The 19,592-nt window shown below is 43.5% G+C and overlaps 5 protein-coding genes across 5 annotated transcripts; all 5 read right to left on the reverse strand.

The window, feature by feature from the left end:
• Nucleotides 1-2,519: 2,519 nt before the first annotated feature.
• Nucleotides 2,520-3,633, reverse strand: Z520_10888 (uncharacterized protein; the record flags this gene model as incomplete). The annotated part of the gene is made up of 3 exons (XM_016781379.1): nt 2,520-3,120; nt 3,176-3,332; nt 3,390-3,633. The coding sequence occupies 3 exons, from the start codon at nt 3,631-3,633 to the stop codon at nt 2,520-2,522; spliced, it is 1,002 nt and encodes a 333-aa protein (XP_016627591.1).
• A 6,907-nt stretch (nt 3,634-10,540) lies between these two features.
• Nucleotides 10,541-12,451, reverse strand: Z520_10889 (uncharacterized protein; the record flags this gene model as incomplete). The annotated part of the gene is made up of 6 exons (XM_016781380.1): nt 10,541-10,749; nt 10,834-11,160; nt 11,229-11,519; nt 11,583-11,740; nt 11,806-12,084; nt 12,159-12,451. The coding sequence occupies 6 exons, from the start codon at nt 12,449-12,451 to the stop codon at nt 10,541-10,543; spliced, it is 1,557 nt and encodes a 518-aa protein (XP_016627592.1).
• A 365-nt stretch (nt 12,452-12,816) lies between these two features.
• Nucleotides 12,817-15,138, reverse strand: Z520_10890 (uncharacterized protein; the record flags this gene model as incomplete). Its single annotated transcript, XM_016781381.1, has 7 exons — nt 12,817-13,255; nt 13,312-13,470; nt 13,522-13,737; nt 13,785-13,929; nt 13,977-14,176; nt 14,233-14,389; nt 14,583-15,138. 7 exons carry the CDS (start codon nt 15,136-15,138, stop codon nt 12,817-12,819), a joined length of 1,872 nt encoding a protein of 623 aa, XP_016627593.1.
• Nucleotides 15,139-15,924: 786 nt separating this feature from the next.
• On the reverse strand, nt 15,925-16,814 carry Z520_10891 (uncharacterized protein; the record flags this gene model as incomplete). The annotated part of the gene is made up of 2 exons (XM_016781382.1): nt 15,925-16,426; nt 16,489-16,814. 2 exons carry the CDS (start codon nt 16,812-16,814, stop codon nt 15,925-15,927), a joined length of 828 nt encoding a protein of 275 aa, XP_016627594.1.
• A 627-nt stretch (nt 16,815-17,441) lies between these two features.
• On the reverse strand, nt 17,442-19,157 carry Z520_10892 (uncharacterized protein; the record flags this gene model as incomplete). The annotated part of the gene is made up of 5 exons (XM_016781383.1): nt 17,442-17,700; nt 17,764-18,185; nt 18,239-18,728; nt 18,803-19,034; nt 19,100-19,157. 5 exons carry the CDS (start codon nt 19,155-19,157, stop codon nt 17,442-17,444), a joined length of 1,461 nt encoding a protein of 486 aa, XP_016627595.1.
• Nucleotides 19,158-19,592: the final 435 nt, after the last annotated feature.

Consider the following 19,592-nt stretch of genomic DNA (forward strand, 5'->3'; position numbering starts at 1 on the left):
CTGGCCACCACCAGTGCTGCGATTTGGTGCTGCAGAGCACCCTACTAAAAATAGTCCCGGCCCTCGTCCAACTAAATGCGTCCTCCTAGTCGGGCGCAAACACTTACCAAAACTCCCTTTCTACTAGCATAGATTGATAAACGGTGAGGCCTATTCAAATTCTTCACATGAGTGAGTTCTCGGCAGGCATAGGCTTAAGTACCGGCGCGATAGAGCCTTCTTCAGCTATGCTGCCTCAATTGACGCAAAAAATGAACGTTTGGAAAACAGACAAGTCAACCAACCTTAAAACAATCCGAGATCAAATATTCCCCCACCGATCTCTCGTTTAAGGACATTTTTGCGCCCTCTGTGGCAAACCTCCGTCCCGAAGATATCAAAAAACCACCCTGTGACGACAGGACACATGATTGAACCCGGGGTGTGCTCCAGACCAAGCTGTGTGCGAGCGCAAAGTGCGCGACAGGAGGAATCTCCTTCTCAGCCGTTGGTTGTTGAGGTTCATCACTACTACCATAACGGCGGCAGTTTCGAAGCTACAGCTCACTCAACCTATACTCCTGAAATGCCTGGAGAGAGTTCCCTCGCTGGCCGAGCTGAGGTGACTGGCGACGCGCACCATAGACCCCTTGCACGGAGATTCATAGGACAACTTTCCCCAATAAAGGAGGAATCGCCGCCTCCTGTGAACAGAAATACTAAGCATTCTCTGCACTATGGCTAAGTTGAACACCAGATAGCTTGCTCTTGATCCTTCGCGACCATATCGTACTGGGTTGATTTCTCAGGAGAATGATGGGGGAGAATAGGGCCATGAGGGCCCGCGACTGGTAAAAGCATTTAAAGGAAAAGGCTCCTTTAGCTCTACTTCTAGGCAGACACGTCGTCTGGCATTTTATGTACACAATCAATGCAAAGCCAGCTCTTCCTCTGCAATGACTTCTTCTCATAATTGATCGTAATCTCTTCGCCATGCGAAATGTTTCTCGCAGCTTGAGCAACCAATCTATATCTGCCAGAGGCACGCATTCCCACCAAGATTGCAGATGACCGGCAAGCATGGTTCGCCAGTCTCAAGTACTGACCTTCATCAGCGCAACGGATTTGGCAAACTATGGGTTTTTCATTAGGGTTCAAGACATCGGGGTCAACCCAGTCATTCAGTTCTTCCCTCACCATTTCCAGGGTCCATGTGTCGCTCTTGCGCTTCCCCAAGGCTCAAGCACTCAGGTAAACTCACCAAGCATATCCTCCTCCCGATGTGCATATAATCCAGGAGCCTGCGCCACCGCTTGAAGTCCCCTCCCCTTGGTTCCGTAGTCTTTGATTCGGGGCTTGAACTTAGGAGTGATCTTGGTCTTAATGCACACACAGTTTGTGTTGGGACAGAGATCACACTGTCGTGTACCCGGGGACAGCCGGGTCGGGTCTTTGGACCATGGCGAGTTTGTAGGCCATGCCAGAGGCCTAGGCTAATTCGAGAACTTATCCTCATCATAAAAGTTTTCGGATGTCGAGGGGAACGACTTTATATAGGAGAGTAATTCCTCCTCGGAAAGATGGTCTAAGGGTGCCTTCCTTCCCTCCTAACAAAACTCAGTGTCTGCCACTGTACTGTTGATAGACTTTTGAAAAGCCATTCCAGCTGAGAGTATTGACTGAAAATAATCGTCCTTTAGCAGGTGATGAAACACCTCGAGGTCTTGATCTGTTATTCCGTGATAGTCTTCCGGGAGTATACTGAACGGGTTTCTCGAATCGAGAAAGACGAAACATAAAAGACCCTCGTAGGGGCCACAAACGCGATTCCACTGTTGCCCCATCTTGCGATGCTCTAGAGTCGCTGTCGACCACCCAGTTCTCTTTTCAATCTCTCGGAGTAGCTTTGGTTTTGCTCGCTTTTTACTACCTTTTGACCTGTCGAGCGCTTGTACAAAAAGGACTTGGTTGTTCGAATGAGGAACTGTTCGAGCATCGATTTCCGCGTAGAAGCCTTGATATGTTGGGCATGTTGCATGGCGCGCGAAGACGGATCTCCAGTGGTGCCAAATCCAGCGATACTGCGTTACCACCCAACATCATTTTTGATGTCATGAGTCTCGAGCTAGTGGGAGTGGATAAGGTAAAGTTCTATCAAGCCTCCTCGAGATGTCAGAGAGCTGATCTTTTCATGCATGGGTCACCATTCATGGTGAAATGTCAACCCGGGTCCACTTCGCTTCTGTCCAACTTCGATTAGGGGACGTTGGTCCTCGCTGTTGAAGATGCCAACTGATCTTCTGTTTTTCACTTGGCTGGCTTCTACCCTAGCTTGCATGACTGTTTGACATGGCCGACGTCCTATAGGCCACACACATCGCCTGACTAAGACTGATTGTGGAGGATATCTAGCCTTACAGGGGTTGCACGAGGGAGGGGGAATGAAGGCGCACATCTCAGCTCCTCAAACTTGTAGCTGACTTAGGAACGCATTGAACGTATTATCCTATATTGAGGGGAGTAATCTGCATGATCTGGTACTAATATACACGTTTGAACAAGGGTTTCGGAGTTCCATCGTATCCAGTCTCTCTTATCCACTCCTCCAAAGATTGCAAACCTGGATGAATCTTCTTCAAAGCATCCATGTCTCTAGTCCCTCGCAAATGGTCATCTTCGAGCATAGCCCATAACATCTTGAAGTTCTGTCCCATCGTGACCCCTTTAGGATCCATATTCGCCATTGGCCGGTCCGCATAGGGGAAATGGGCAAGCCACTGTTCAATTGTAACAGGCTGATATTCAGCTTTGACACCGGCAACCCTGGCCACGGTATCTGCGATTTCTTTTCCAGTCGCAAACTGTGACGCGATATTCAGAGTTTTCCCCGACCATTCCTTTCTACTCTCAAACATAATAACAGTAAAAGCAGCACAATCTGACAAGGACATTAATGGGATTTGGCCATTGCCTAGAGGAAATTGAAATAAACGAGTCCCGTCGGGTGAAATGGTTGGGACAAAAAGACCTCCTGCTAGCATTTCTGTGTAGGCTCCAGTATTTAGGATGGACCAGGTCAATCCGTTCTCTGATGTCGAAGAGGGTTGATTTTGAATATACTGGCTAACCCTGCCTTTCGCACTAAAATTCGCTGATTTAGTCACAATCATAACAGTAACTTGTGAGTATAACATACTTGGCATGATGCGTCGAGTATTTTTTGTTAAAGCCTGTAATCTTAAGGTGGTAATCTATACCACTATACACGAAGTGTCGAAGAGTAGGAATGATATTTGCGATTTCAAAAATCCTAATTCCCGCCCAGATTTCATCTGATTCTTTGACTGTGGAGCCTGAGCAACCTTATTAGCTGTGGTAAATAGTAATTCTCCGTGCTAAGTAGAACATACTATCCGTATTGACAAATACTCCGTAACAGTCTTGGAGAGCTCTCTCGACAGAATCAAAATCCATAAACGAGCCTTTAGCAAACTCGACTGGAAGTCCTTCGAAGGTCTCTTTCACGGTTTCGGAATCTGGGTTTCGGGAGAGGACACGGACGATGAAAGGAGCTTTTGCATTGAGCAGTGCTTTTACTACGGCAAAGCCTTGCACTCCTGTGCCTCCAATAACAAGAATTCGTTTGGCAGCCATTTGAAAATTAAGGGAATACCGAGTTTGGGTCGGAGTATGTCGCAATACAAGGTAGGATCCTGGGTAGTGGTGTATGATTTAAATAGTTGAAGGGTAACAGATCATCTGAAGAGACAGAGGTTGAAAATCTTGAAATCCAGATTCTGCTGCGCTTGAACCTTAAGGCCCGCAATTAGCTAATGTGCAGTGCAATGAGGCGGACAGACGAAGTAAATGGTATGCAAATTTCCCAATGCTTTCGATTAGTTGTGGTATGTTAGGTTAACTAGATATATATTACGAGTCGCCTTACAACACGTGAGGTGTCAACGAGCAAACCCGAGGTGGTTTACTTAGTAATATAGCAGTGGGGCTCAATATAGCAGAGACGGAAACCAAGAGTACAGTATGTAGCTATACGTAAAGCGATTAAACCGAGAACAACTCGATTCTCTATAACTAAGGTTAACTATACTTCCTATAGAAGCGTCCCTAGCTAACTATATACTTTAGGTAGGTTTCCTATCTAGATAGGTCTAGGTATTACATTATTGCACCTATTGCAGTCCTTTGTCATGTAACATGGCAACGAGTACAACGGGTTATTTCCTTTCTTAGTTGTCACGTGTCGATTAGCCTTACTAACGAGGCTATATTACGTTTCCCTCGCCTGACCTTCCCTTCCTGCTCCAGGCTTGTCTGGCCGCATGAAGGTCGGTTCGTAACAATACAGCGATACGATTCCTGATCCAGACATGGTAGTCTACTCGAGTTTTTCACTTTCGAGCAAAAATCTCTGCTTGTTTTACTGTGTTGGAGCAACACTATTCGTCACATTCTCCCTTTAGTCCGCTCATGGATTATTAATACATTCCCGTCATTGATTAGATGGAAATAGAGGGTTATCTTGTAATAACTAGGTTCATTGCCTTGGATAATATGATTAATAAGCCATCCGTGACTGTATTTATAGATTGATTGTGATTATGTTAATTTTTAGTTTACTCATCTCTTGCTGAGCAGTATCTAGTCGTCGCTTCGAGCCTCCGCCTAGACCTTGCACATGTAATAATCGACCTTTTCTAGCCGCCGGGTTGGTTCACTCTGAGACCTAGCTTATAGCCAAACGTCGAGAGAGAAAGTGGAGGACCCATTGAATGGTCTTAAGGGCTGGACAAGAGAATAAACCGAAGTAGGCCATATCATATGCGGCAAAGCAATATGGACAACTCCAGATCGCTTGCAGCCCAGTGGCTCCACCTCATTTGACGATGTCGTCGGACCTGTCCCTGGCGGCGGCTCGACAAGTTCAAGCGCCGACCCCAAGCCATTCAACCATACGAGTCACGCGAGTCCTTTGGCAAAATTGCTTCTCATTTTAGACAGGTTGATGATTACTGATTCGTTGCTGCTAGGGCGCCGGGGAGTAGTTACCCCGTTGCCAACAACGACGATTTCTCGGAACCGCCTTAGTCTCCGCACTTGAAATATGGATCTGGGGTTATTGAACAACCCCGCTGGAGGCTTACAAGAGTATAACGTTTTCTTGATTGGCGTCCTCCAAAGGGGTGGGGCTGAGAGCCAGTGAAGAATCTGACAAGCTGAGGTTACAGATCACCGGCCTCATGCTGATGTAACGGTCCCGCTGGGAGTTAAGAGCGCATCGCTGAGCAACATGCCAAATGTACTCGGCGAGCATGAGATGCTCATCGTTGACCTCGAGTTACGAATCACGGTCGTCGGGTGACCGTTTCAAAGCTGGCCGGAAACGTCTCCACCATCATGTTATGAGCTTGTTCCGAGTTCGAAGTCTCATCAGCGACGTTACTAAGTCTCCGTCGAAAAGCGTTGCGCGATCGACAATCAGCCAGTGTTCGTGGAGAGAGCGCCTTCAGACGATGAGCGCCATGCGTAGGCGTTACTAAGGCCCCCGGCACACAGCGGGCCACGACCGCAGAACCTCGGTCTAAACACAAGGTGGCTTGCGGTTGCGGTCGCGGTCGCGGTCGCGGTCGCCATTAGCCAATTGATGATCTCAAATCGAATCCAAATACCGTCAGAAATTGCGCTGGTGATTCGCGACCGCTCACCAATACGATTGCCCTTGCAAACTCAAAGCTGGAAAGCGAGAGAACGAGTGGTCTGACGAGGATCCTTCGATGGACGATATTCTAGCTGGAGTCACCCTCTCCTGGTTTACTAATTCATTTCCTCGCTCCATCTACTCTTATCGGGGAATGGTTCGCACCTTCACCACTGGCGAGCTCTTCTTCACAACCGCGAAGGAGAAATCTCTCGGCTATTCTGCTTTCCGCGAGCCAACCACCATTTCACCTAAATCTTGGGCGGAAAAAGCTCACAACCTAGTATGGTATCGTGAACAGCCAAAAGTGAGTGTGGGATTCAAACACACGACTCACGAGAAGACTGCTAATGCTTGACAAGGGCAGACACTTTGCGGCTTTGGAGCAACCTCAGGCACTGCTGAAAGACATAGAGGAGTTTGCCCAACAAGTTTGGTAAACAGAATGTCACCGGGCTCGTAGACGTGAAAAAGGATTACACAGTAATTCAAGAGATTGAGTTCGAATACATCGAAAATGAAAGACAATGTGAGATGTTACAGGCTTTCGAACAAGTCAGAGATTCATAGGCATAACCCAATTATCTCCCCAGGCTGTTGAGAATCCTTAAAGTCCTCTATCTGTAATCACACTTAGGCCGACCAGAACAATGAGCACGTCAATCTAGTGCGAGCTATACACTGGTCTCTTACGTTACATTAACAGAATTTTATAATATACGGCACCCGTCGGAGTACTGATCTACCGACGCTGCTTATTATCTCTGTAAGCGAATATCTATCGCCACGCTAGTATCACGCCACTATTAGGCTATAATATTAGTAATCTAGGCCGATTATTCTAGGTCCTTCTATAATGTTCTATCTTAGCATTATAGTTGGCTATATAAAGGCCGTTCGCTCTCTTAGATAGTTGTTACGGATCGCTACTACGTCGACCGGGTAAGGGTCACGTGGTGGTTCAGCCGTGGGTGTTCTTGAAGTGCGGGACACAGTGGGATATGTTAGGGTGCAGGGTGCAGACGTACTTGCAAGTCTGCGCTACCGTATAGTCACTGGATTGGTACAGTACTAATGGTAGGGGTAGGATAGTAACTAAAGTTGACTACGAAGGCTATGGAAGTGGGTTGTGAGTCCGTATATATAACCGGTCGTGGCTCAGTTGGCTCAGTTTGGCTCAGTTGGCTCAGTTTGGCTCAGTTGGCTCAGTTTGGCTCAGTTGGCTCACCCCTGAGCCGGACTGAGCTAGCTGAGTGTGACTCAATGGAGGAACATGGTGAATTAGACTAGGTCCTAGGGACCGTTAGACTATATACTATAGAGTAATTTATAGAGAGCTACTAGCGTCGTCTAAAGACCTTTAATCGAAGGCCTTAAACGACTAGTCTATATATCTTTAATCGATCTTTATAACCCTTAGTATCTCTAATAGTTATAGTCTCCTCTACTTAGCTTCGAAGATTTTCCTTCGATAATAAAACTATCTTTTCTATAAATTTATTAATATTTATCTATAAATAGTAAAGTAAGAATAAAAGAAAGATAATAATTAAGATTCTATTATAGAGACTCTAAACTAAGTCTATATAATCTTCGTTAAGTCTTAATCGTCGATTACTAGCGTTTTAGATATTATTAGAAGATATCTTAAAAATAATAGAGAGATAAAAGAAAGATATTCGTTTATCTTCGATAATTAGCTATAAAATAATTAATATCTAGCGATAGCGATAATATATAAAACGTCGATAAGATTTAGAATTATAAATTTTTTTTCTTTTTTTCTTCTTTAATCTCTTCGATTATTATTTAATATCTTTATTCTTTCTTACTTTAATTAAATATCTCTTTTAATATTATCTTTCGTTTATTTCTTTTAAATTATTTTTAAATTTCTTTTAAAATTTTCTTTATAATCTTTAATTATAACGAAATTATAAATATATATATTAATTATTAAAAAGATTTAGATCTTTTATAATATTTAAATAAATAAAGATAATTATTAAATTATTATTCTTATAAATTAATCGCTTAAATATTTCTAATTAAACTAATTAAACCTAAATTAATCTTAATTAGTCTATTAATAGTTATTATACGCGCTTTATAAATTAGTTTATATTTATTAAGCGAGCGAAGAATAAAAAAAATTCTTTTAATTATTTATAAATATAAGAATTTTAATATTCTTTATATAAATCTTAATTTTACTCTTTAAAGTATTTTAAATTTTAAGATTTTACTAAATAATATAATTTCGCTATAATTTTAGTATATATTTAGAATAAAATAAAAGAATTTCTTTATAATTTATATAATTTAAGCGCGATTTTAGGAATTTTAAGCGAATTTATTTTCTTTAAATATATTTAAGTTTATAAATATTTTAATAATATAAATTTAATATAGTTATTAAAAAATAATTATATTTATTATTATATTTAAACTTAAATTTATTTATTATATTTAAGATCTTAAAAAAAGATTTAAATTATATCTTAATTAGTTATAAAGATATAGTAAATTTAGTAAACTTTATTAACTAAATAAATTTTAAGAAAAGATTTATCTAGAAATAATAATACTATTAAATTACTATAGTATTATTTATTCTTATAAATTATATTTCCGAAATATAATCCCTTTCTTTCTAACTATTATTTATATAACTAGTTATCGATCTTAATAGAATATTTAATAAATAACTTATACTTATTAAGATAATCCGTTTCTATTCTATCTTTAATTAAATTCTTTAAGTCTTAATAATAGACTAAAATAAAAACTTTATCTTTCTAATTAAGTTTTAAAGCTAAATATTAGAATATAATATAATAGCGAGTCGCGAATCTAGTTTATTTAAACTAATAGATCTTTTATAAGGTCGCTTATTTCTCTTCTAGTATTCTAAAGATCTATTTAATATATTCTTTATATATATCGAAACTATTAAAGATTAAATTAGTCTTCTCGTCTCGTTATTTAATAATAAATCTAAGATAATTTTCTATAATAAATTTAAACTATTTAAATATAGATTCGCGAAGTTAAAATTCTACGAATAAAACTCGCTCTATATAAATAGAGTACTTAGCGCGTTATAAAGTAAATATAGTCTTTAACTATATAAAATATATACTAAGTTTACTTCTATCTCTATAGAAGTATTTAACCTTAAGATCGTTCTTTATTTTTTCGATATCTATATTATTAATAGTTAGAGTATTAATACTTATTAAAGATATATTAGATTATTAGATAAGTCTAAACTTAGATAATTTAGAGTTAAAGCTACTAAATATAGTCGTTAATTTTATTTACTATCTAAAAGAGTAGTTAAAATATTATAAATTATCTTATAATATATAAGATATTAACGAGTAAACTTAAAGTAGTTTATTTAGTAATATAGTAGTAGAACTTAATATAGTAGAGATAGAAACTAAGAGTATAGTATATAACTATATATAAAGCGATTAACTAAGAATAACTCGATTATTTATAACTAAGATTAACTATAAGAGAAAGGTATAGACTATATTAAGACTATATAGATAAAGAAGACTCGTATAGATCTATATAGCTCTATTTAGCCTTAGGAGTATAATAGAGTATATTACGTACTTTAGCTTATATCGTTACTCCTTTCGGTAAACCTTCTCCCTTATTCCTATACTATAGCCATCCCTTTAGCCTATTCATAATATAAAAGATATAAAAATAAGAATATTAAGAGAGTTTAAGCGAGATTAATAACCTTCGAAGAGAGAGAATTACTTTTTTTATAAATCTTCTTTATCTAGTAGAGATTTTCTTAAGAGATAAATAGCTTTTCTTTAGCTTTTAAAGATTCTTAATCTAATTTTTAAATAATTATACTATTAATCTAGATCTTTATCTCTTTAAATCTCTTCTTTTAACTCTATCTAGATAGCTAATTTATAGTTTTAGTTTTATAATCGCGAATATTTCTTAGTCTCTTTAGTTAACTTATATAGAGCTTTAGTAGAATAATACTATTATTATTATATAATATTAGTTAGTTAGATCTTTCTATTATCTAATTCGTCGCCGAAAATAGCGTATTTAACTTAATTTAAGATTTTCTTAGTCTCTAAATGAGTCTTTATTAACTATATCTTAAGATATTTATTAATTCTTTAAATTACTTTAATATTAATTTATTTCTCTTTTAAAATATTATTTAATCTTTATTATAATAAAGTAATATTATATTTATTATACTTCGAAGCTTCTTTAGTAAGTTAAAATAAGCTAAATAAAGAAGTTATTATAGATTTCGTAGAAATCTATCTAGATATTCTATTTAAAAGTCTCTTTTTCTTCTAATTAATACTATTTAATTAATCTTTAATATAAAATAACTCTAAGAATTTATTATATCTCTTATAGAAGAAAGATAATTTTATAAAGAAAGAAGAAAATCTATTTAAAGAGTTATAAGATCGAAGAGATTTATTCTCTTTTTATACTTAAAAAACTCTAGTTTTAAAGACTTAAGTTCTTTTATACTTAATCTCTATTAGATCTAAGACTATCTTTTATTATTTAAAGAGATAGAGATTGTTAAGGATCTTAGTCTAGACTTCTACGAGAACTATCTAGAGCGTTATTACTAGATATAACTTAATAGAGAAATATAGTAAATTAGATTAGGTTCTAGGGATTATTAGACTATATACTATAGGGTAATTTATAGAGGGCTACTAGCGTTGTCTAAAGGCCTTCGGTCGAAGGCCTTAAATGGTTAGTCTATATACCTTCGATCGGTCTTTATAACCCTTGGCATCCCTGACAGTCACACGGGCGTCAGGATTCCGGTCAAGAAACACAATGGTCAGTCCACACCAGGTCTTCCATGAGCGCGTCCTTGAACTCCTGGAAATCGTCTATTGCTTGCAGGCTTGGTACCAGGGCCTTGATGGAGTCGTGTTGCAGTTTTTGTACGGCTGCGAAGGCGTACTTGATGTTTGTCTCGAGACAGGGGATCAGGCACCCGTTCGCCAGGGGGAAATTAGGTCCGCTTATAACTAAGTTCGTGCGAAAAGAGAACGCAGTCAGACGAGGATTGGGACGCAGTAGACTAAACCAGAATGGAAGAAGTGAAGACTTACTAAAATAATTAGGCATGTTGGGAGCAGCAATAGAGCAGTATGATCTCGGTTCGACCTTCCACTCGTCGCGGAGATCGCGGCCTTCTCTCCCAATTAGAGGAAATGGTGGTCGAAAACTTGTGTCGAAGCCGGTAGCACAAATCAGGACATCCAGCCTGATGCTATCGCCCTTGCCCATTCGAACACCGTCTTCAGTAACACAGACGATTCCGTCGCTGCGGACAGTGACGTTGTCTTCTGTAAGTGCTTCAAGGTAGCCGTGGCCAGGTGTTACCCTTCGGCAGCCAACAGCAAAGTTAGGACTATTTTGTATCAAACATGTCAATTCTCGTCTCAAGATTGAAAAGAATGTTGCTGGCTGCTTTTTCGAGGCCTGGGAAAGAGTAGTTGCTTACTTAGAATATCAGCGATCTCGGGCTTTCTCGACATTCGTTCTCGCATGGTCTTGCGGAAATTTTCATAGGCATCTTTCTGGAGAATCGAGTCCTTGAATTGCATGTCGAAGAACTTGTTCATTGTCGATTCGACTTTCTTTCGATATGCCAAGAACTCGTCTTTATTGTGAGTCCATTCGTCCTTCTGCCGTTCGGAAAAGAAAGCCGTGCGCCCTTCGGGAGCAAATTCAGCGGCAAACTCGGGTGTAATCCACGTAGAGGACCGGATGAAAGATGTCATATGCTTGACCTCTGCAAGCACATCGTGGTTGTCGTCAAAGTTTGTTTCTCACTACGGAGTAAAAGGCAACTTACTTGGTTGGATTTGGAGGATTATCTGGATGGCAGAAGACCCTGAACCGATGATGCCGATAACTTTGTCCTCGAGGGGATACTTCTCATCCCATTGTGCAGAATGGATCAGTTTCCCTTTGAAATCGCATAGACCAGGGATGTCGGGCATTTTCCATTTGCTGGCTACAGGTCAGCTTTGCGATATATAAGAGAATCGCTTCGAATAAGAGCTGAAGGAACTTACTTGAGAAATCCAGCAGCATTGATCAAAACCTCAGCTTCATCAGAGAAGGTGGTTCCCAATACCAAGTCTTCGATCTTCAGTTCCCACTTGCCACTGATTTCATTCCAGACAGCCTCCTTCACCAAACTGTTGAGTCTGACGAACTTGTCGACACCATATGCCACGGCACGGCCTTTGAAGTACTCATAGAGCTCCAAGCTGCCTACGTATGCGCGCGACCACTGCGGATTCCCTTCCCAACTGAAGGTGTAGGCATGTGCTGGCACATCACAAGCGCATCTGCGAACTACTGATTCAGAAAAGATTTTCTCCGAGGTCATTCTCCACGATTGAGGGATCAATGAATGACTTACCCCGGATATCGATTCTCCAGCCAGGTTCCGGTCACGTCATGGTTCTTCTCGTAGATCGCCAGCTCTACCGATGCATCTGCGAAAGTCTCCTTAAAGATTTTGACGGCGGCAATCCCACTGATCCCTGCCCCGACGATGATAATTCTGATATGCCTGCCCTGGCCCTGATATTGATTCGCACACTTGAAGCCTAATGGGCGATCTTCTGGCACAGTATCATTTCGTGCATTTACAGGAAGGTTAGGTTGTGAATCACTGGCGGAAGGAGCGGCAGCCAGCGTGGCATCTCCCATCTTGAATCCCACTCTTGATTAGATTTTCAAAGGAACTAATTACAAATTATGACTGGCAAGCTACTAACGCTCTATACATAGACAGCTGAACAAAATGTGACATCTTTCGAATGCGAGGTGACAATTGGGCACCTCCCTCACAAGCGTTGCGGAACTGTGGCGGTGGTCGTTTTCCGTGGAGATCGCAATTTCCATCGGAGATGCCACTTTGCCCGCAGCCTTAGCATCCCGGCAATGGCGACTAGGCGGCGACAGGGCAGAGGGGAATGTTTAGCGATGTGGAGCAATCACATAGTAAGTAGCATTTTGCGCTAATTTGATATATGGTCCTCCTCGACATGAATCTAGGATAACACAACGAAGTACTATTGCAACTTTGGCCACTTCACACGCCGTCCGGCGAATGCATCATTCTGCCAGCTTTGCCCAAGCGAGGTGATCACATCGAGAGCTCGCGAGGAGCTTTTGTAGGTTTGGCCCATCTCTCCCAGGCTCTGAATGCAGGTCAGGAAACCTTGCTGAGCCCTTTGGTGTTCGGCGGTGCCTGCATTTGTCACACAAATCTGGAACACATGGATGAGACCCGCCGTCATTATGACATGGACCATTTGGTGATGAGGTCGACGGAGACCATATCGCTGACGGAACATGGTGAGAAGCTTGCAGACCTGTTGCGCAGCTTGGACACATTTCGAAAAGGACTGGGCGGTATCTCGACGAGTGGGTGAGATAGATAGTCGCGATGACTCGTCTGAAGCGATGAGCGGTCGATGTAAGAGTATAACGCACTCATTGAAGATGAGACTCCAAGGTCGGTCAGTAATCATCACAAACAGTGTATGTGAATAGTCGAAACTCACTGTAATTCGAGCACCGCGGGAAGATAAATCGCTGTTCGCGCAGAGGAGTAATCAACGCAGAGGGCGGGTGTCAGGCTACCGAGCCAATTTTGGAGCTCGGTATCACATTCGACAACAAAAGCGTGGATGTCTTCCAGTATATCAGGAACACCAGAGTATCTACTCCACTTATCAGTGAGGTCCCATTCTCCACTGGTTTATTGAGCGTACAGCACTTCTGAAACTTGGGCAAAGACTGTCATCAGCTTGGCCAGATAAGTATGAACGTGCGCTGCGGCATGAAAGTCGAAGTCCTTTGGGAAAGTCATAGTGCTGTACTCGTCGGTGTAATATTCCCAAATATGGTTGGCCGAAGGCACAGGGCTTGGGACGTTGTGGGCAAGACGTTTCATCAGAGATGGTCGTCCACTATACGCACTCCACAGTCTGGCCTTGTTAGCCTTCGCATCGTGGCTGTCTCATGACAGACTTACGTGTCTATTGTGTTGGCCGACCAGAACAAGTTCCGCCGTAGTGAAACAACCTCGTCGACACTGCTGTCCGTGTTATGAAACTTCGAGAAGTCTAGTGCAAGATTCAAATGTAAGCCGAGATCTGACAAAATCTGCACTGCCATCCCTGTGATCGTGTGAGCAAATGGATAACCCCCCGAGAAATGATCTGACCAGAATATATCCAGCCGCGTGAGTCCCGCGCATGAGCAGCTTCATGCGATGAGAGCACCAGCAAGGCCTGAGCTGTTGCAATTGTCGGGCTATCAATCTCGATGTCCAAAAGAGCTTTGGCTCGAAATCCGAAGAACTCATCTGTGGGTCCGTCAATTTCTGAATGAAGTCGATCTGTGTAAGCAGCGCCAATTGTGTACCTGCCACAATAAGTCAGTTCATGCCATTTGTGATACTTTAATTCGTGGGAGCTCACACAGCATTTTCCAGAGCCGGAGAATAGAGATCCGTGTGATGCCCTAACCGAAATTGTTGTCGTTCCCTGAAGAATATCGGTTTATCCACAACATACATCAAGGTATTGTGCCACGAAAAGAATAGATTGACAAGAGTTTCTTCGTATTCAGGATCACCTTTCCACTGTAGAGTCAGCTCGCGCTATTGCTGCTTCTCCATGCGTGACCACCCTTCGAATGTTTGGTTGACAAAGAGACGATGGCCCCCTATGTAAAAGATGAAGGTTGCTGGTTGCTCCGTAATATCGGAGCTGTCCATCTTCAGCAATCTGTAAACGTCCCAGATGGCTTGTAAGGTGCTTCGTTATACTGCCGAGGTATTCTCCATCTTGATCGTCCAAATCATGTGGCCTCACTTTGCCTCTGGCACTCATCGAGCACGAGTCGCTTTGTTCACCCGGGAGTAGTATTCTTGAACTTGTTGCATTGACATTCTCTTCTGACGAGGCTGAGTGTGATGTGATGTCCTCTTCCAAAGTAGAGGGCACACCTGCTTCAATTTGGGCGAGTCCTAGCGGTGGGACAAGATCGAATAGCGGATGGCATTCGGCGAAGCAAGCTGCGTTTGTAAGGTCGTTTGCATCCTCCAGGCCAATCCAAGATTCCCAATCTTGCTCCGAATCAGGAGAGTGTAAAGGTTCACCACTGATAGAGTTCGTCGCACCAAGATTTGAGAAATAGTTGGCTGCTTGCGAACCATCGATGATAGCCCGATCGTGGATCAAAGAAGGGCATGGTAGTTCTGCCGTTGTTTGGGCAAGTCGTACCTGCGCATCGCTGTCTTGTATTTTCAAAGTCTTCTCGTCGCCAAGACCTTCTTGAGAAGACTTTGATGCCGCGATGATACTTTCCAGGCGTGTGGACATGGACATGCTGGAGCAGATTAGCCTTCAGAACATCTCGCCTGCATCGTCTATGCCTTGCCGGCATGGGCATGATTTGGTAGCTATTGGGTTCGAACTCACCGGCGACGATCCTCGACAAAAATACATTCCACATTATATAGCGTGCAATTAGAGCATCGAGGCTTGTTGTCATTGCACTGTCGAGAGAGGCATCGTTAGCCCGACTCACGACGTCTGAGAGCAATATGCTCGTGCCCGTGATACCTTCACCTCGCGCTTTCTACAAGCTAGACAGGCTCGGGAGATATACCTCCTTTCTGAAGGTTGCTTTCTGCTCTTCTGTTGCGACATCGAGCGGGTCGAGCTTTGGTTGAGCTGATAACTCTGTAGAAGAAGGCCGGAGGGAATGTAGATTGGGATTCGGGGAAACACGGGGAGTTAAATGCTGGCTGTGGAGGGTCCGCTCACGTCGGCTGTTGAGGCTAGTACCTAGGTAAGCTTGTCCTGCTGCCCCTGGCCTGGAAAAGCCCGCCTAACTGAGGACCCTGTTTGAAGTGGTCACACATGCGTGTAACACCGTACGGTAGGTGGGCAGTTGCCCATGGTACCGATGGGAAAGACAAACAGGATCTCAAAAAAGTACTATATTTCCTTTTCTGTCACCCACTTCCTGCACGGTGCATGTATTGCGATTTTATGACGAAGATACAGATTGTCACTTGTCTGACCGTGGCCACGGAGCACATGAGCTATAGGGTATACTTGCCAATTCCTGTCTTCGATGCTCGATCTCCACGGAGTATCAGCTCAACGAATATCATGAAAACCACCGTCGTTAACCACCAGAGAGCCATTCATATAACTGCTTTCATCGCTTAACAGAAAGCTCACGACATTAGCCTGCTCTTCCGCGAAAGCCATACGGCGCAACGCAATCTTCTGATTGACAGGAGAGTTGTCGTTCTCTTTCGTTCCAATCTTCCCCTCTTCGCCCATACTCTCTTCAATCATAGCTGTCATTGTCCAGCCCGGGCAGACTGCGTTCACCCTGATACCACTGGGGCCGTAAAACTTAGCTCCGTTCTTCGTGACCGCTGCTGCACCATATTTGCTTGGTGTATATGCTGCTAGTCCCACGGCGTGTAAACCGGAAATTGAGACTATATTTGCAATTGAGCCCCGTTGACCAGGAATCGGGTGGGCGGCGGTTGGCGGGTTGAAGGCGACGTCCCGCGGGGTTTGCGATCGCATCTGCAGTGCTTCGTACTTTTGACAAAGCCAAAGACCACGGGTATTTATTGCGTGTGTTCTAGAGAGAGCTCCGTCAGTACTGACTGAGCTGTCTAATAGAGCAGATATCCATCCTCATACCTGTCAAAGAGCTCCGTAGTAATGCTCTCTTCTTCTTCCCAGATAGACTCACATATACCTGCGCAATTGGCCGCATAGTCCAATCTTCCCGTAAGTTCGAGTGTGGCTGTCACAAGCTGTTTGACCTCCGATTCCTGAGTAACGTCTACTCGTTGAAACCTTGTGCGGACTCGATACTGCTTAGCTATCGCGTCAGCGGCAGCGGAGCCCTGAGTTTGATCGCGGTCGGCAAGCACTATAGAAATCCCTCGTGTAGCCAGTTTCGTTGCCACCGCTCGACCTATGCCAGAGGCGGCGCCCGTCACGAGTGCCACCAACTCTGTCATGTTTGAACGATGTGATATTCCCTTTGGATGAAGACCATGAGCGACGTCCCAGATTAACAACCAGGAAGATTTTCTTCTCTAACTCACACAGGAAACCTAAAAAAAGTTGTAAAGGGGAGACGAAACAGTCCATATCCCTCTCGCTGGATCTCCTCTTCGGGTTGCGGTGGAGTTCACAGCAGATCTCCGGTTGCTGGCGGCGTCGGAAATCATGCTATGTAACCGACTAGGGCAGACCGCACTCGCCGATTTCTGCGGCGAAGCAACGAGTCTAGTTGGTGACGACCATGGGTCCAAAGGAGAACTTGGCGATGCTATGCTCCGGAAGGAATGCGTCAATGATACTCGCATGCTCGTCACACGGGTTGATAAAATCTAAGCACTTCTTGCATTTTGACTGGTTGTACAGCGCTCAAGATTATCAGCCTAGGTAATCAGCGGGCCTTTGTACCCAGATACACTTAAAACCCTCTCGGAGGTAAAGTACTAATGCCATTTCAACGACAGCTGTCACTGCTGGAAGCTAGCCTTTGGTTATTTGTGTGGAAACTCGTCCTTAATAAACGCAAATTTTTGATATCCATCTTTAACACTTCCCCCTTCTTATGCTCTTCCTAGGGAGAGATCCTACACCGCCATTGCATCATTCAGCTCGCTGACCTTGGGCACCGCTTTGGTCTTCTCGAATTCAGTATCATGCGTAAGGATAAGGTTGTCCAGCGTCTCGGCCGCAAGTTTGTCTCCAAAAAGTCCTGCTATCTCTTCCAACGGCTTGCCTTTTGTTTCTTTTGCCAGGAGAAGGAATGCCACGAAGAAAAATATGCCGGCTATGATGAAAACAAGGTAGAATTTCCATCCGATGGACACAAATGCGTAGTGTGCGGCTCTGTGGGAATATATTCAGCTTCCGTACTTTTTGACGGAACACGGGACTTTCCTTAGTACTTACTCGACATAGATGGTATCGACCAGGTAGATACTAGCTACTCCAAGAGCGGAACCTTTGGCCCTTAGATGAGCGGGCCACATCTCGGAAACATAGGTGTAGCTTGCGCCCTCCACGAACATGCAGTATCCGAGTTCGAAGATGTAGAACATGGCCACAACAGCCCTCTGGGGAGCTTGATGAGTTGTGCCGGCGTATTTGACGATGAGTGGCGTGACTACCACGATCAGTGCGATTTGAATCGCCGTTCCGATCGCCAGTAGTGGTACCCGACCGACGCGATCGATGAGTAGAGTCCCAAGTGTAGTGGTCAATGCCCCAAAGGTAACATAACCTGCCGTGATAGACAGCTGGCCCACTGTATCGAACCCAAGGCTGGCGTAGATGGTCGGGCCATAGCTGGCGACCAGAACGATACCCGCGGACTATAAGGAGTTGGTCAAAAATCAATGGTTCTGTGGATGCTATGGGAGCTTACCTGGCTCATGGACTGAGTAATAACAGTGAGGATAAAGCGCTTGCGGTACCATTTCGACAGAAACAACTCCCACCAGCCCATTTGATGTTGATTCTCAAACGAAATCTGATCAACCATCTGCCTGACTTCGAGCTCGGCGAATTCGTGACCTTCTTCGTCGTGGTGACCATGCAATTTTGAAATGACAGCACGAGCTTCATCCGTGCGATTCTTCATCACCAACCACCTTGGTGATTCCGGAATCAGAGGAAGGAGGAAAATACTCAAGAAAGACGGAGCAGTGCAAATTGCGAACGGAATCCGCCATTGTACGCCATTGGCTTGCACAAAATAAAAGGCGACACCTAGCCAGTTGGCGAAGACGTAGCCGAAAGATATCATCACTCCGACAAGGCCAACCATAAGACCTCGATATCGAGGCGGGGCTAGTTCGCTTTGAAGCAACGATCCAACTGACATGTATGCTCCAGAAGCAAATCCGGAACAACCCCTGAGAATTGGTTGACAATTGGTCAGTTTTTGGTTCAAGCTTTTTAAGAAAGACACTGCAGGGGGGTTCCTCACCTGAAAATTATCAACATGGCGATATGCATGCTTCCCGCAACGAGAGCTGTGCTGACAATGGAGATGATTGCTGCAATGAGGACCGTCTTCTTGCGCCCGATTTTGTCGGCCGAGTAGCTGGCCCATGCACAGCCAAACAGGGCACATGCGAAGAAGACGCCGAGAATCGTTCCTATCAAAGGCGTATTGGATTTTGTTTGGTGGAGGAAGCCAAGTAGACCAGAAAACTCGGCTGGCCCAGAGTCGTGTTGATCATGCCATTCACCATGCCTGTTGCCAGCGAGGTACAGGACACACAGACCACGATGCCGTAGTTGTAGAGACCAAACTTCTCTCTCGCTTTGCTGTGATGCATGGCGTGCTCGTCGTGATCTGGTGAAAATCCTTCTTCAGGCGTTGCCTTTTTGGGTGGGGGGGGGGGGGGGGAATATTGGTAGAATGATCGGGCTGTGGACACGACGTCGATTGTCGTGTTGAATGAGGCAGCAGATTTTAGGGAGTTCGATATGCAGACGAGGCTATTGAAGCAGTATTTCTTGCGATCCAGATTGCTAATGCAGGTCCCTTTGCTCCATAACAGTGTATACCAGGAAGTCCGGGACGCCAACGCGAGGAAGGCCACGTGGGTAGCAGAAAGTCCCCAGACAGGGCATGGAAATTCCTGGGGAAACAGGTGTCAGACCGGAGTTTCGATGTGGTAGCACCACAATATCCAATTACAATTGACCCACCTGCAGGTGTTTTGACCGGACTTTCGACACTCTAACCTAATGAAGCTCGTCCAGATTAG

Source organism: Fonsecaea multimorphosa (assembly GCF_000836435.1).
Source record: "Fonsecaea multimorphosa CBS 102226 unplaced genomic scaffold supercont1.33, whole genome shotgun sequence".
NCBI lineage: Eukaryota > Fungi > Ascomycota > Eurotiomycetes > Chaetothyriales > Herpotrichiellaceae > Fonsecaea > Fonsecaea multimorphosa.